Source organism: Patella vulgata, chromosome 3, assembly GCF_932274485.2.
Source record: "Patella vulgata chromosome 3, xgPatVulg1.2, whole genome shotgun sequence".
NCBI lineage: Eukaryota > Metazoa > Mollusca > Gastropoda > Patellidae > Patella > Patella vulgata.
In genome coordinates, this window is record NC_065881.2 from 10730217 (window position 1) to 10747733 (window position 17517).

General features: G+C 35.7%; 1 protein-coding gene across 1 annotated transcript in view; it reads right to left on the reverse strand.

The window, feature by feature from the left end:
* Window positions 1-1388: 1388 nt before the first annotated feature.
* LOC126815014 (neural-cadherin) overlaps window positions 1389-17517 on the reverse strand; it is a 67650-nt gene continuing 51521 nt past the window's right edge. The window contains exons 24-35 of the mRNA XM_050540527.2: window positions 16967-17211; window positions 15401-15669; window positions 14142-14508; window positions 13223-13456; window positions 12439-12637; window positions 10612-10790; window positions 9689-9971; window positions 8735-8924; window positions 7874-8097; window positions 7059-7190; window positions 6387-6503; window positions 1389-5960 (exon numbers count right to left, since the gene is read on the reverse strand). Of these exons, the coding sequence (XP_050396484.2) occupies window positions 5689-5960; window positions 6387-6503; window positions 7059-7190; window positions 7874-8097; window positions 8735-8924; window positions 9689-9971; window positions 10612-10790; window positions 12439-12637; window positions 13223-13456; window positions 14142-14508; window positions 15401-15669; window positions 16967-17211 (2711 nt within the window). The 3' untranslated portion in view covers window positions 1389-5688. The remainder of the gene's footprint in view (window positions 5961-6386; window positions 6504-7058; window positions 7191-7873; window positions 8098-8734; window positions 8925-9688; window positions 9972-10611; window positions 10791-12438; window positions 12638-13222; window positions 13457-14141; window positions 14509-15400; window positions 15670-16966; window positions 17212-17517) is intronic.

The following is a 17517-nucleotide window of genomic DNA, read 5'->3' on the forward strand; positions in this document are numbered from 1 at the left end:
GGGTGTAACGGTGATATAATTATACGTCTTTTTAAATCGGATAAAAATTATGACCTCAGTAGGGTCCACAAGCTAAAAACGTGATTTTTCGAACAATCAGGGGCCATAATTCAGGAAGTTGCGGTCCGATATGCGCGAATATCAAAAGGAACCAAGATCTTTGGGTTATAAACTTATATTTCAAGTTTCAACAAAATCGGATAGAAATTGTGACCTCTATAGGGTCACAACCTTGATATACCATATTTTACGCTATTTCAAGTTTCATTGAAATCAGGTAAAAATTGTGACCTGTAGACTGTTCACAAATAATTGTGGACGGACAGGGGGACGACAATATACGTCCACATGAAAATGTGGGCGTATAAAAACAGCAGTGCATTTCCACAGTTTTGTATTGTTTCTGAATATCCCCTCCTTTTTTTTGAAGAGTATATACAAGGGTCTTGCTATAATGTGGTGGGTATAATCTGTTGATCCCACCATCAGATTTAAAGTCTTCAGATTCATAAAGGTCATTGTTATCCTCTAACATACCAATGATGATATTGCATACTTTACTTCAAATTCAAATTGAACCTTGGGTGATATGACTCATTATCCCATAATAAAACACATCTTCCTCTAGTGGTGGAGAATCGGGAGGGGCTTCACAAGTAAAATAGCCTCGGGCCTGTCTTCATCCATTTTCAATAGAAGGCTTGATCTTGCTTTAACTCTGTACATCTTATCAAGCCCTTCACTTAATACCCCGTATGTTTCGGCACTAATTTCGATTGGATATTGACCCAGCTGGGGAGCCCATCAGATTCCTCGATCATCGTGAATACCAAGTCATGCGCTTTCCTGCTAAAATCTCTACCTGTGATAATCGAGATGCAAAGTTCAAGGTTTGTTCAATATCAAGGTTTCCGTGGAGGTCCCCATGTTTAATTTGAGTGTGTTTGTGTCACAATATCTGATTGGATGCTATTGTTCACGTCTGCAGTAAAGGGAGATAATGAAGCTATAAGTTTGGGAATTGCAGACCAGTCTAGCAACATCCAGATGATGTAACATTTGCGGTCGTTGCTTCAGGAGCATGATCTTCATCTAAATCTTGGACTGTTTATATATATTTATGTATATAGACATTAAGAGATTTTCAACACTCTGAGGAGAGAGAGATGGGGATAGGTTTTAACAAACTTGATACAAACTAGGTCATTTTGGGACTAACTTGGTTCAATTTTATTTCAAGAATTCACTTGAGCGTAGGGGGTCTTTAGCAGTGGCAGGAAACGGGAGGAAACGGTGAAAACCCATGAGGTTGATCAAGCGACCCTACTCCTCGTCACATACAACTGGGGAATCGAAACCATGGCACTTGAAGACAAGAAATCAACACATTATTGATTTATATGGTTTTATTAAAAAAAATTTGAAAAAAATGACAGGAAATGAAGATTGTATATGATTGATTATGAATGATTATAAATATTGATTTCACAACCATTAAAGTTTATCTCATTTATCCGTGGATGGTTTCATTTAGCATAAAGTGTAGAAAATATACAATTTACAGGTCTCTAGCAAAATCATACAATCGTACATTAACAGAAGTTCGATTTCACTGCTTTGAATCTTATAAGATCTGGAGCCGCGGAGGAGCATTAAATAAAATGCTGGCTCGCTAACATGGAGGTCTCGAATTCGTTCCACGTGTTAACAGAAGTTCTATTTACTGATCATTTCTTTACCGAGCATTTGTCAATATCATACAAATGGGGGTGGGGGCGATATTCACTAAAATATAAAGATATTCACTAAAATATAAACGTTGCTATTTTAAGAAAGCAGCCTTTTTATTGGGTAACAGCTAATACTTGTAACCAATGAAAAGACCACACCCTTAAGTTATTTTAGTTTATAATTTTGCTAAATCTTATTTAGAAAAACATCAGTTATTTTACCAATATCATTAATTTGAATTATTAATCACCTTGGAAACAGAAATCATATTGGAACTGTAAATTTAGTATTACCGGTACCTATTTTGGGCAGTAAGTTCATATTACAAACAGATCTGGAAATAAAGTAACTTTCTGTCATTGACAATGTCCGACACAAAATCTAAGGAGCCTGTCATTTTGTCTGGCACCGATTTGTCTTTTTTTATTAAACATTGACAAAGTCAAGCACAAAATCTAAGGAGCCTGTCATTTTGTCCGGAACCGATTTGTCTTTTATTAACATTATTAATACAAATCTGACACAAAGTCAAAAACTAGTTTATTACATCCTCGGTATACCCAGTGGTCTCACTAGGTTCTATTCCATTATACCCTTGGTTCATCCATTGGGTATTCACATATTCAAATTATTTGCCCTTGATTCTTGTTGTTGCAAAAAGATGAGAGTTACTTCCCTTTGCAAACCTACTTTGTATTTAACAAATTTTTGATTGGTCAATAAAAATAGCACATTTGAATTAAATTACATGTCTCCCCCATGAATGAATCCTGGGGTTAGTGGAGTGGAACGGAATGAGACTACTGAGAATCATTTAGTGCCCGATATTTTGTCACGTACTCCTAAAGCCTTTATTTCCAGACCTGATATCAGATCTATTAGTCGTTGCATTAATGATATGTGTAATATTTTCACAGGATGGATAAGATATAATCTTTGTTTCTGTATCACAGTTGGTCTCTAGAAACAAATGTTTAAAACAATCTTTTATAGGCCACACCAATTTAATTTTCTGGTCTTCGAGGCCTTGATAAATAAAAAGTCTCTTGAAAGATGTTTTGTTTGGGGCACTCTTGCTTCTTATTTCTTAGGGAAAAGCCTAATTAAAATCAAAAGTACATGGTTGTGCTTTTACTTCCAAAGTTTTAATTTTTGAAATTTCAAACAAAACATCGTTCCCGTGATTTTTAGAAGTGGCTATTTATTTATCAAGGCCTCGAAGAACTGAAAATTAAAATGGTTTGGCCTTAATAACATATTTAATATTTATCTTTTCAAAAGATACTTCACTAAATATAAACAGATCAATGTTGGTTTTTATTATTAATTAACTTTATGATATGATCATCTAATGAATAAATTACAGTATTTTTAAAAGTATATAAATTTATGAGAACTTTTCCACAGATTTGTCATCAATTCTTCATACAAAAACCTAGATCACGTCAAACCGCGTCACTAACACTATATATATAACTTCACATAGTAAACCATTAAAATTGAATCGACAACAATATCATACAATATGTATAATATGTATAATATTTATATGCTTTATTTACAAGTATAATTTACAAAATATTAGGATTTTTAATGTCTCGGTCTTGGCTGCAGCATGGTCTCTCTGTTTTATCAAATATTCTCCTACCCTTTTCATTCAATTCAACAATAATATGGTTAACTATTTCCACAAAAAATGTCTTTATTCTATTGCCATAATTTTGTTGTTTGTTGGTCAAAGCATTCCATAATTTTGTTAATTTGTAGAAATGGGCATCTCCAACAAAACTCCCGATTAAGAGGGTTTTATTTAGAGTGGTAAGTTAATGGTTTTCATTGGCTCCAAAAATATATAATTTATTTCACTTACCACCATACCATCTCCATATTTGGTGTTATTATGCTTTTTTTTTGGAAGTGAGATGAATAAAATTTGAATATGAAATGACATCTGATGTCTTTTGATTGGTCCAAAAAGTTTAAATAATGGAATTGTTTATAAACTTGCTGCGGCAAAGACATAGACTTGAAATCATTTAAATTAACATGAATCTTGATTATATATACATATGGATATTATATATAATAATAATAGAAAAAAAATGAAGCAAAGTATATAGAAAGCCAAACTTATGATTACAAATATAGCACATAAAATTCTTAAAACTCGCAAAAGAAGTGTATCAGATACATTTAACTATAAGCTTTAAACAAGATTTAAGAATTTTATACTAAAATGATCTCAACCAAACTTATGATTAGAAATATAGCACATAATAAACTTCAATTAAAATCGTCAAAACTCTCAAAGATATGCATCAGATACATATTGTGAAACTTGCGTTCATACAATATTCAAGAATTTTATACTAAAATGATCTAGTTGTTTTTAAGTGATATATGTCATGTACTGGTCACGTTGTCATGCTTATACTATCTTTCGGTATCCTTGAAGGGACAGTTCCGTTTTATAACCTTATGAAAAGACCTGGTTTGACAAACTTGTCCAATTTCCTCAGATTTTCCACTTCCAGATCATTCTTTGAACTTCAGGAGCCTTATTCACAAAAACTTGAACTAAGATATTTTAAAGATACAGAATTTGCAATGATTGGAGTTAAAATTTGAGCTCTTGGGAGTTAACATTTGAGCTCTTGACCAATAAAAGATCTAAATTGTTAAGCTATTTTAGTTCAGGTTTTTGTGAATATGGAGTGTGTATTTTAAAGCAAGATAATATGTCTTTTAAAAGATGAAATTAGAAATTTCCTCCAAAATTTACTTTCAATTTACAGAATAACAAACTAGTTTAAACTGATCTGCATATTTTTAAGTTGAATTAATTTTATTCCATAATTTACATTGCCTGACTGTCCCTTTAAGAGTACACCATATATTTAATATAAAAATAGAATATAATACAATTAACTAGTAGCAATGAATGAAATGAACACCCTTCTTAAAGAGTGTAAATTATGAAGAATGAGCCTTTAAACTGTGAATACATTATCAAAAATTATGTGTTTTCCTCGACTATGGAATAACAAATTTAAAATTACTGAACAATAAAAAGTTACATATTATTTTCCAATTCCTCTACTCTATATTAAATAAGTAAAAAAAAGATTGGCTAGTTCTTTTTGAGACATCCAAATTCAGTTGGTTCCTCAATTTAAATATTATTAATAAACATTACTATATTCTGGCTAGGCCACACCATTTTGTTTTTCTGTTCTTTGGGAACGTCCTGTTAAAATTTTGCCTTTTATCTTTTTCCGGAAAAAGACTAATTTAAAAACCAAAAGTACTTGGTTGCAATATTCAAAAGCTTTGGATTCCAAAATTTTAAGTTTTGAAATTTTAAACAGAACATCCTTCCCATAAGTTTGAAATTTAAAACATCTTATTTATCAAAACCCCAAAAAACTGAAAAGGAAATTAGTGTGGCCTTACTAAAGTTTCACAACACTGAATATTTAATAGTTATCTCAAATATCTATATACAACCATATTAATTAAATGACGTTAATTAATTTCCGATTAATTATATTTATTATTATTACAAAATATATCTAAACAACATACAAATCTATAGCAGAGGGGATATTTTTGATCCTGTTTGAAGCTGGTTTCCATGTAAATGATTATCAACTTGGATAGCTGAGCACACTGATCCCTGATATGTATGTAGAAATATCCGACATCTGCCTCAGATGCTGCAAGCAAAATGTCAATTTATGCTTTCAAAGTTGAGCACAATCCAAATCCAGAATCTTGATTAAACTGTAGTTAATTTCAAATAACTTGAATATCGAACGATGGAATTGAATAGAATATTGGAATCACACACATTCACAAGGAATCATTAGAAATTATTGTTATAAAATATTATTCCTTTTTTCTCTCTTCACTTATATTATATATATATTCTATCACCGTTTAAAATATGGACTTGGATTAGGCATTGCTATCAGTATTCTGTCCAGCACCGTACATATCTGCTAACTTAGCAAACTTTGGTCCCCAATCATTGAGATAGTCATAGTCCTGATCACCACCACTAGACGTGGTGTTTAGAGAACTCAGAGATCCTGCATCACTTCCTCCACCTTCGTAAGCGTATTCACAAACACTGTCTGCAGGTGGAGCATTAGGATCCTCATCAGCATCACCTAAACGATCGTCAATAAATCCACCAACGTCGGGATCTTCACCAGGTCTTGGGGCACCTGTAACAGAAAATAAAATAAAATTTATGTTTCATGGAATGTATTTAATTATCTCTTTTAACACCCGATACCACTTCCAAATTATTTGGGAGGATCTCTATGCTAATAGGGGACTGTCAAAAAATTTCAACACTGGCATTCAAATGAATAACCAGCCAAACTGGGTTGGTTCAAATTTATTTCATTAATTTGAACGTAGGGGTCTTTAGCCAAGTTGGAAGTAAATATAATACCCTCAAGAACAGAATTAATTGTCCTTGCTATAAATTCCATGTGCACCGCATGCAGTTTACATGAGATGAAATGGGGTTTAACGTCCTACTTTTCTACACCGATTTGGATAATGAAGACGAACATGCAATGTGCTATGAGAGGACCTGCTCTAAATGATCACAAACAAATTATGATAAAATGAAAGTAACTTACGTCCAAGATGGGGCACATATCTACGTGGAGCAGCAGTTAATGGAGATTTACCCATTGACATGGATTCATCGGGTTTCTGTAATCTACTGATATCAAATGCATCATGATCTTCTTCACCTGTAAAAATATAAAACATCATGATAATGTACATCCACTTCTATAACATAATACACATTCTCTTCTATAACATAATACACATTCATTTTTATAATATACATTCACTTCTATAACATAATATACATTCACTTCTATAACGTAATATGTCAAATAACGCAAGAGGGAATGGTATTCACCGAAAGAAAGAAAATATATATTAAGTCACTAATTTTAATATAAACAAATAAATAACACACTTTTTATAGAATAATAATTACACTGCAACATTTCAAGAAAATTTCACAAGTCGTCATCATGCAAATACACATATAGAGAATACCACTACAATCTACTCTAATTTCAACTGTCAAGGGTTCTTTTATGTACACAGCTACATATACATGGGATCCTCCTTTTTTTTGTCCTATCCAAAGAACTAGACACTGTCCTTGACACATGCTTGTCCTGCACCACCGACATGGAAAACAGTGAAAGAAAATCCTCAAAAACCTTCTCAGCCAATACCGGAAGCGAAAACGAGACCACGAAACCTATAAACACAGTAATTTATCTTACCTGCTCCTTCTTCATCATAATTCATAACATTTTCCCTTATATCATCATCAGGGTCAACTTCTAGTATATATTTATCACTGTCTTTAGGTCGTTTAGAAAACTGGACCAAAAATATCACAACCAATGCAACAACTACAAAATATAAAACATATTTCATATCATAAAATTCACAAACAAATCATGAAATTATAACTTCAAAGAACTTAAAAAAAAATAAAAAAATACAGCCAGAGGACCCTGAGAAAACTCACAAGGGTAGATAGGTGACCCTATCCTTGTCGTGTACAAGCACGGGAATCGACACCATGGCATTTGACTCAATGACAGACCTGATGATCTAAAGTGCATGTATTAAACCATTCGGCAACCCAACCGCCCATGCTAATAGAGTGAGAGAGAAATGGGGTTTAACATCCACTCGACACAAACTAGGACATTTGGGACTAACACATGGTTCAATTTTATTTCAATAATTCGCTTGCCCATAGGGGTCTTTCGCAGTGGGAGGAAACTGGAGGACCCAGAGAAAATCCACGAGGTTGGACAGACGGACCTAATTCCTTGTCACGTACAACAGGGGAATCAAAACCACATGAGTTGACTCACTGACACTGACAGACCTTATGATACAGCGCCTACATGCTAACCATTCGGCCATCCAAACCTCTGATTTTGAGAAAACTTGAAAGGTTATATATGTGACCCTCTGCTGGTCACATACAAGCGAGGGAATCGAAACCACGGCAGTTGACTCAATGACAGACCTTATGATACAGCGCGCACTCCCCCCACCCCCCCAAATAGTGGATACTTACTTAAAGCTATAAATATTGAGACAACAATAGCAACAATAGCTCCTGTTGTTAGTCCAGCTACAACTGGTTCCGGTTCTCTCTCATTACATAGAGTACCGGTCCATCCTGGAGGACATCTACACATGCCCATCTTAGAATCACAGGTTCCGGTTACACATTCGTTGTCTTCACAGAAATCTATCTCCTGACACAAACCATCTACATCTTTATAACCATCAGGACATCTGTAATAATAATAATAATAATAATAACAATCATAATAATAATAATAATAATAAAATAATAATAATAATAATACTTCAATAAGGCCAGATTGAAAAATAATATGCTGGTTCTCAGAATGAAATGGGGTTCAACGTCCTGTTCTGCTCTGACTGGGCTAATGAAGATGGGCATACACTATGCAGCGTGTTATGAGGGAAATTTTACCCGGGGAGCAGCATTACAGCCTAATCTTATAACTGACAACTGTCAAGGGTCTTTTATGTGCACACCAATTTGTAACATCTGAATCATTAGACATTAGACAGATCATTGACAAGGAGAGAGGGAGAGGGAAAGAAAATTGAGGTTAAATCTCCTCTCGACACCAACTAGGTCATTTCGGGACTAACATATGCTTCAATTTTATTTCAATAATTCGCGTAGGTGTGTTTAGTAGTGGGAGGAAACTGGAGGACCCAGAGAAAACCCATGAGGTTGACCGGGTGACCCCACTCACGTACAACCAGGGAATCGAAATCACGGCAGTTGACTCAATGGCAGACCTAATGATACAATGGTCAGATGGTAACCATTCGGCCAACCAACCGGAATGGAACCTGGAAACCTTCTATATAAAGTATATAAAATGGTACCTACCTGCATTCATAAGTTCCCCACAATGGATAACATATTTTCATACCAGGACACGTTACACCAAGGCAGTCTTCTCTTTTACATTCATTATTGACTTGTACAGATCGTTTTAATTCAGCTGTGGTACTCTTATCATTGTCTGTCATATCCATAGGAAACCAACCATTTTCCATTCGTACATCTCGCATACAGGCTAGAAAAAATGGCAGTATCATAAATATTGAAGCTAGAAATGTAACTTCACAAGAAATTAGTGCTTTCAAGATCTTTAATAGCCTGTTGAAAACCGCTGGGGGTTATTAAGACAGTGAGAGAGAGAGTTTAACATCAACACGACACAAAGTAGGTCATTTTGGGACTAACATATGGTTCAACTTTATTTCAGTAATTTGCTTGTGCTTAGGGGGTCTTTAGCAGTGGGAGGAAACCGGAGGACCCAGAGAAAACCCACAAGGTTGAACGGGTCCCCCTACTCTTTGTCACGTACAAGCAGGGAATCGAAACCACACCACTTGTCTCAATTACAGACCTTAAGATACAACGTGCATTCACTAACCATACGGCCATCCAACCCCCCTCTAAATCTATCAATAAAATACCGAAATGAAATGAAATGGGGTTTAACGTCCTACTGTTCTGCTCTGAACTGGGCTATGAAGGAAATTTTGCCCGGACAGCGGCACTACGGCCTAATCTTATATTGAATTCTAACTGTCAAAGGATCTTTTACGTGCAGACCAATGTGTACACGGGACCTCGGTTTTTCGTCCCATCCGAACGACTAGACAACTGTCCTTGTCAGGCCCTCCGTGCTGCATCACTGACAAGGGGGAACCACACCAGAAAATCTGAATGAACTTTCTCGGCCAATGCAGGGATCGAACACCTGACCTCCAGGCTAGCGAGCCAGCGTCTTACCCACTGTGACCCCCCCAATAAAATACCCAATATACTTACAATCTGTTAGATCACCATAGACTTGATTATTAGACGTAAGATCTCCACCAGCAAATACTGATCTCTTTATATTAATACCCTCATGGTCGCCTGGTTTTCCCATGGTATATTTATAGTTTCTACCCTCTCCTTCATCCAACTTCAATATAAACATTTTACCATATCGCTGTAACTCAATCACATGCCAACGCCCATCACTTACGGTTGTATTCTCTATTGTTAAAAATTGTTCTTTTTGACTGTTGCCCATTTCATACTTGACACGAACATTACCTTCATAAACCTACAAAATTATACAACACTGAATAAATTGTGTGAGAGAGAGAGAGAGAGAGAGAGAGAGAGAGAGAGAGAGGGAGAGTTTGACATCCACTGACACAATCTAGGTCATTTTGGGACTAACATATGGTTTAATTTTTTATTTTAATAATCTGCTTGCGCATAGGGGGGTTTAGCAGTGGGGGAAAACCGGAGGACCCGGAGAAAACCCACGAGGTTGGACAGGCGACCCTACTTCATACATAGGTCACACAGGTAAAAAGGTACTTGGTTGTACTGTTCAAATATTTTTAGCTCCAATTGTTCTGGTTCCAGGTTAGAATATATCATGAATTTGGCCATTTTAATTTAAGGAATAATAATACATTTTAAGGAAATTTAGTAATAAATTGCAATCAATTTTAAGAAAATTTAATACATTTCAAAAGAATTTTCACAGAATTTAATACATTTTAACAAATTTAAACAGAATTTATTCCGATTTAAACAGAATCTAATAAATAAAAAATAGAATTTTATAAATATATTTCAAATTTAATTAATTCTAAACAGAATTTAATAATAAATTTGAACAGAATTCAATAATAAATTTGAACAGAATTTAATCAATTTCAACAATGTATTAAAAATATAAAAGTACAAACCTCAAGAGTAACATGTTTTGAATTGTCTGTGGTAGAAACAGTCATTAGAATACCATTCCTGTCTCTAGTACGGAACATTAACTGTTTCTGTAGTTTCCATGGTGTTATATTATTGAAGAATGCATTATGGAGCTGCCACATTAGATAACTGTTAATCCTTAAATCTTTAGTGGTGGCCTCTGAAATAATATAAATAATACATCCTATGTTGAAATCAAACTATTTAATCAATTTTTAAAATTTAAGTTACGCGCACTACACCTATGTTATACACTGCAAACCGGGTATCATTTAATCTTGTGTATCTAGCACTAATTTCTTTCACATTCGTTTAAAATCAAATCTTTGTTTAACAAGAGCATCGCTAACGCAGCAATATACGTCCACATTCCTGTTTTGTTTGATATGGTCCAGTTTGCATTGAGGGTCTGTGAAATAAAACTGGGTTGTAGGACTGCTATCAGTATAACATTTCGTTCACATTAACAGAACACAATTTTTATTTTAAAACAATCGATGTCTTTATTCTAAAAGCATGACGTTTTTTTTTTGTTTTTTTTTGCTTGATTGATAACGATAAGAGAATACTTGTGGAAACGTCGTGCTTTTAGAATAAACTAGTGATTGTATCCCATAAAAACTGTGTTCTGTTAATTTGTTCCCTGATCGCTAAATGCCACTTAAAGAATAACTAGAAATGGGCGTGGCTCTGCCCCTGGGGGTCGGGCATGCACCAAAAACAATAGGGATCTTCCTTGGGGTATAAGGAATAAGTATACCAAGTTTGAAGAAAATCCAGTAAGAATTGCGCCCTGTAGGCGACACAAAGACACACGAAAAGAAAATGGGCGTGGCTCTGCCCCTGGGGGTTGGGCATGCACCCCAAACGATAGGGATGTTCCTTAGGGTACAAAGAATGTGTATGCAAAGTTTCAAGATTATTAGTTAAGAAATGTGGCCTGTAGACGACAAACAAACAAATACTAGAAATGGGCGTGGCTCTGCCCCGGGGGGTCGGGCATGCACCAAAAACAATAGGGATCTTCCTTGGGGTATAAGGAATAAGTATACCAAGTTTGAAGAAAATCCATGAAGAATTGCGCCCTGTAGGCGAACCACAGACACACACACACACACACACACACACATACATACATACACACACACACACACACAGACAGGGGCGACGGCATAATACGTTCACATTATGAATGTGGACGTATAAAAATAGATAAAATTCATTTAAAATCATCAAATTTGTACTTGTATGTATTTTTAATCAAACATTTGATATTGAATGAATGAGAAAGAAATTAGTGCTAAACACACAAAATTAAATGATACCCGGTTTACAGTGATAGCTAGTCCCTTATTTACTATACAGAAATCAGCCTATTTGCTATACTGAAATCAATCTATTCACTATACTGAAATAAGTCTATTTTCTATATTGAAATCTGTCTATTTACTATACTGAAAACAGTTTATTTACTGTACAGAAATCTGCCTATTTACTACACTGAAATCAGCCTGTTTACTATACTGAAATCAGCCTGTTTACTATACTTAAATCAGCCTATTGGCTATACAGAAATCAACCATATTTACTATACTGAAATCAGCCTATTGGCTATAATGAAATCAGCTATTTTTTATACTGAAATCAGCCTATTTGCTATAGAGAAATTAACCAACCCTAATGCTTTACCAAAATCAATCTATTTACAATACAGAAATCAGTTTGCATAGCAATTGTGTTATAAATTTGTTAGAGTATTATTGAAAATATTGGATAAAATCGTAATCGAATGTGTGAATTATTTTTACCTGACTGACATTTGACCCCGAAGAACCCTGGTTTACAAATACAGGTTTTATCTGGTGGTGTCCATGACGATATGCAAATGCCATTTTCACCACAGACGGGTCCAGTTATACTGTTAAGTCCACAGATATCTTCTTCCTTTCGACAGCCGTTCTCACCAGATGGATAACCAGGCGTACCGCCAATATGTAAATTATAGATCTGTAATAAAAATAAAAAAAAATCACATTTTTTCAACACAGCACCAATGATATGAAATGGGATTTAACGTCCTAATTTTCAGCACCGAATGCAGTGTACTATGAGGGAAACTTTGCCCGACCTACTCTTATCTTGAATACCAACAGTCAAGGGTTCTTTTACATGCACACCATGTGTACATGGGAGCCTAGTTTTCCGTAGAATCCAAATAAATAGACACTGTCCTTGCCAACATCACCAATAACGAAATGAAATGAGGTTTCGCGTTCTACTATTCTGCTCCAAACAGGGCTAATGAAGACGGATCACCAATAAAATGATATACTACAATATATAATAGTGGAAGTAGAATCTAATCGCGAATGTGTCCGGATTCATGCAAGATAATGATCTTTTAGAGGCATTTAGTAACTGAATAGAGCAATAAACTATAACAATAAATAAAGTATTCTCTCAACGTTTTCAAGCAATTTTCGAAGAAAACATTGAGAGAATACTCTTCGAAACATCGCTTAAATAAATCAATAACTGTTTTTCCATAAGTATGTGTTATAGTCTATGCAAGATAATTTTTTATATCCTTACCTGTCCATTATGTCGGAGATTTTTAACACAGCCGTTGAACTTTGACGATGTTATTCCCACAGGTTCAAACTGAGGGTTAGCTTGGGCACGCCCTCCTATTTGCAACATAGTGTTAACATTCAGGAACATATTGGCATTAGGTGTTTCACCGAATTTACGACAAGCCTCATCATCAATCGCTATCTCATTTTTACGCTCGACAACTTCACATCTATCAACAATTAACTGAACGTTCTGAAATAAAAGATGGAGCATTAGAGAGTTTTTAAAATAAAATAACATAATTCATTCAAACTGGAAAAATGTTTGTTAATGGGTCTATCTGCGGAAATTAAAAATGTCAACAATTTGAATATATCGACCCAAATAAAAGAGCTTTTTACTGTTTTGCCTGAAAGTGTATTTTTTGTCATTTAGTCTGGTATAGTATGTCCAGAGAGAGAGAGAGAGGGGGAGAAGAGGGTTAGAGAGAGAGAGAGAGAGAGAGAGAGAGAGAGAGAGAGAGAGAAAGAGAGAGGGAGAGAGTTTAATGTCCACTCAACACAAACTAGATCATTTTGGGACTAACATATAGTACATTTTTATTACAATGTTTCGCTTACCCATTGGGTTCTTTAGCATTGGGAGGCAATCAAAGGAACTGGAGAAAACACACGAGGTTGGACAGGTGACCCTACTCCTTGTCACGTACAAGCTGGGAATCGAGACCACGCCAGGTGACTCAATGAAAGACCTTATGACCTTATGATGCAAAGCGCACAATCAGAGGAACTGGAGAAAACCATGACCTTCTCCCTACTTTTTGTCACTTACAAGCTAGGAATCGAAACCATGACAGTGTGATCTAAAATTAGCACACGTTAAAAAATTCAGCCACCAAACCCCTCTTGATCGTGTCTATAAAAAATCACAAACTTACCCTTCCTTCTCTAATAATATCAATATGATGCCATTTCCCATCATTCAAAGCTTGTAACCTGACGGCGCCATCTTTGTTTCTACCGTTTATCTGCAGCTGTAATTCTCCAGTACCGTGATCAATACGTAGAAGAGGATAACCTTTGATTAATTCTAGAGATATGAAGTCTGTTGGTTCGTCAAGACCGAGTTCGGAATCTGGTCCGTTATAGAAGATTAGTCCATCTTCTTGTTGGGTTATTATATCTATACTAGTTATACTGTCTTTACATTGTTCGAATGGTTTAAACAGGGCGTAACTATTCCCATCGAAACCATGATGTGTACCCTGACATCGTGGACCATCGTATCCTATTGGACATTTACAGCTGAAAAATATTGAACATCAAACTTTTAAAAGTTGAAGAATTTCACAGATTTTTATTGAATTTAATCCAATTAGGCCCCAAAATATATGCTTAATGAAAATTTCTTAAGAGGGCTTCAAGGACCAAAATCACTTTAGAAAATTAGTAAACTTAAGCATAAATTGTTTCAATGGTATTTAGTAATTGAACTGGAATATACAGATCACTATGGAATACAATTACTGATCGACGTTTCAACTAGACTTCTATAAAGCCTAGTCAATACGTCGCTCAGTAATAAGCAGTAATTGTATTCCATAGTGATCTGTATAAACTTAAGCAGTGGGGTATGTAACATTAAATATGCTTCCAAAATGAGTAAACATATTGTTTTATTTTATTTCAATTATTCCCTTGCTCGTAGGGTTCTGTAACAGTGGGATGATACCGAGGTTGGACAGGCGACCCTTCTCCTGGTCACGTACAATGAGTGTATCAAAACCACTCCACTTGACCCGGAGAAAACCCACGAGGTTGGACAGGCGGACATTGCAAGAAATAAATGACGAATATCAAATCAAGTGAATAGATCCTAGGATCAGACATAAGTGCCTACTGGGCTGTACAGTAAGAAGAGAAGTATAATCTACTTGTGCATTGACGGGCCTTACGATCTAATGCGCATAAGTTTGATCACTCCCCTCAAACCCACCCAAAAATGAGTAAACTTATGATATTACCTTCCAATCATCAGTGATACATTCACCTCCATTATAACAATAATCTGGCGAACAATGGTACGGGCCTGGAAATACGAGGGCTCGATAACCTTCTCTACCTGTGAATTGATGGGCCTTATGATCTAAAGTGCATGAGTTTGACCACTCACCCAAACAAAAAAGAGTAAACTTACGATATTCCCTTCCAATCATCTGTGATACATTCCCCTCCATTATAACAATAATCTGGTGAACATTGGTATGGATCGGGGAACACGAGGGCTCGACAACCTTCCAGAGCTTGAATATACGTCTCAACGCCAACGAACGAGGTACTATTTGTATTGACCATGGCTGGTCCTCCTGTTATATTCAAGTAATTATAACAACCAGCTTCGAATTTCTCATCTCTACATTCATCAATAGGTACCATAGCTATCATTATTCCTAATTCATCTTCAAACTAAAATTATATAAAAATGGCTCATAATATTCCACATAATTTAATATTCCACATAATTTAATATTTCACATAATATAATATTTCACATATTATAATAATATTTTCCGTAACATAATATTCCACATAATTTAATATTTCACATATAATATTCCACATAATATAATTCCAAGACTGTGACGAATAAATGTCTTACTAAAGTAACAGTAGTGGTCAGTGTGGACCTCCATGATACCGTATTAACGAAAAGGAAGCAATTCTTCGAAAATAATACCAAAATAAAATCCCCTAGCAACAGACCAACAAGACTGTAGTAGCAGCTAAAGTTTTTATTCCACGATGCCTTTCGAGCAACAGGTCTTTATTTACTGATATTCCACATAAATGATAATATTCAAATTAGGTTTAACATTTTATCCACACAATAATGTTCTTTTCAAGGTGTGCAATACAAGCCAGACTGCCGCTAGTCCTCCTACTCTTTTTTGGTTTACTACTGTCAAGGATTCATCTGAACAATGGGGCAGTCCTGGCAAGTGCAGACCGGGCTTGAAAAAAATCTCAACCATCCTTCTCAGGAATTCAGAGAGAGAGAGAGAGAGAGAGAGAGAGGGGGGGGAGGGGTGTGCGTGTTAACATCCACCACACAAATGAGGTCATTTCAGGACTAACACATACATCAATTATTTTTTAAATAATTTGTTTGAGCATTGGGGTCTTTAGGAGTGGGAGGAAACCAGATTACCTGGAAAAAAAACCCCACACGGTTGGACAGGCGACCAACTCCTTGTCACGTTTAAGTAGAGAATCGAAACCATGCCACTTGTTTCATCAATGATGGACCTTATGATGCAATGCACACACGTTAACCATTCAGCCACCCAACCCCTCATTAATTTAATGAAATGAAATGGGGTTTAACGTCCTACTGTTCTGCTCCTATACTGGGCTAATGAAGACGGGCGTATGCCATACAGTGTGCTTTGAGGGAAATTTTGCCCGGGCAGCGGCACTATCGCCTACTTTTATATCGAATTCCAACTGCCAAGGGATCTTTTACGTGCATTCCGATGTATACACGGGACCTCGGCTTTTCGTATCATCCGAAGGACTAGACAGCTGTCCTTGTCAGGCCCTCCGTTTTGCATCACTGACAAGGGGAAACCACATCGGAAAATCGGGATGAACTTTCTCGGCCAATGCAGGGATCGAACACTCGACCTCCAGGCTAGCGAGCCAGCGTCTTAAACACCCAGCCACCGCGACTCCCCCACCTCATTAATTAAATAGACTCACTTACCTGTTTCTTATTGAGATAAACAACACTATCAGTTTTACTAGCATCATAATAAGGTGAGCCGTGAGCTGTATATCTCACATCGGTATATTCTCCATTATTCATCACGCTTATAACTTCCACATTACCAACAGGTGCACTGATTTTACTGGCCAATAACTGACGGAATTTATCGCTCTTACTTTCGTGATATGCTGTTATGTCTCCTGCTTTCTTTTCTCTGTCCATAAATTCTTCGGCAGTTGTACCTTAAATACAGAGACAAAATATTACCTGAACATTACAAGGATCAAGAGGTCATACGAGCGACTTTTGACTCTATGATGTCAGACATTGATTAATCAACCAGTGTTGACGTTTCTAGTGGTTCACCCACAAATCCGTACATCGTATGCCAAGACTCTTTGGCTAATCCCTCACATTAACAAGAATGCATGTTATATAACAACTCTTTCAGATCCTAGTGTAGTAAAGACAGGTAAACGAAATTTTGAACTATAAAAACCGACACGAGATCTGTGTTTTAATCAGATTGTTATAATTTTTTTTAATCT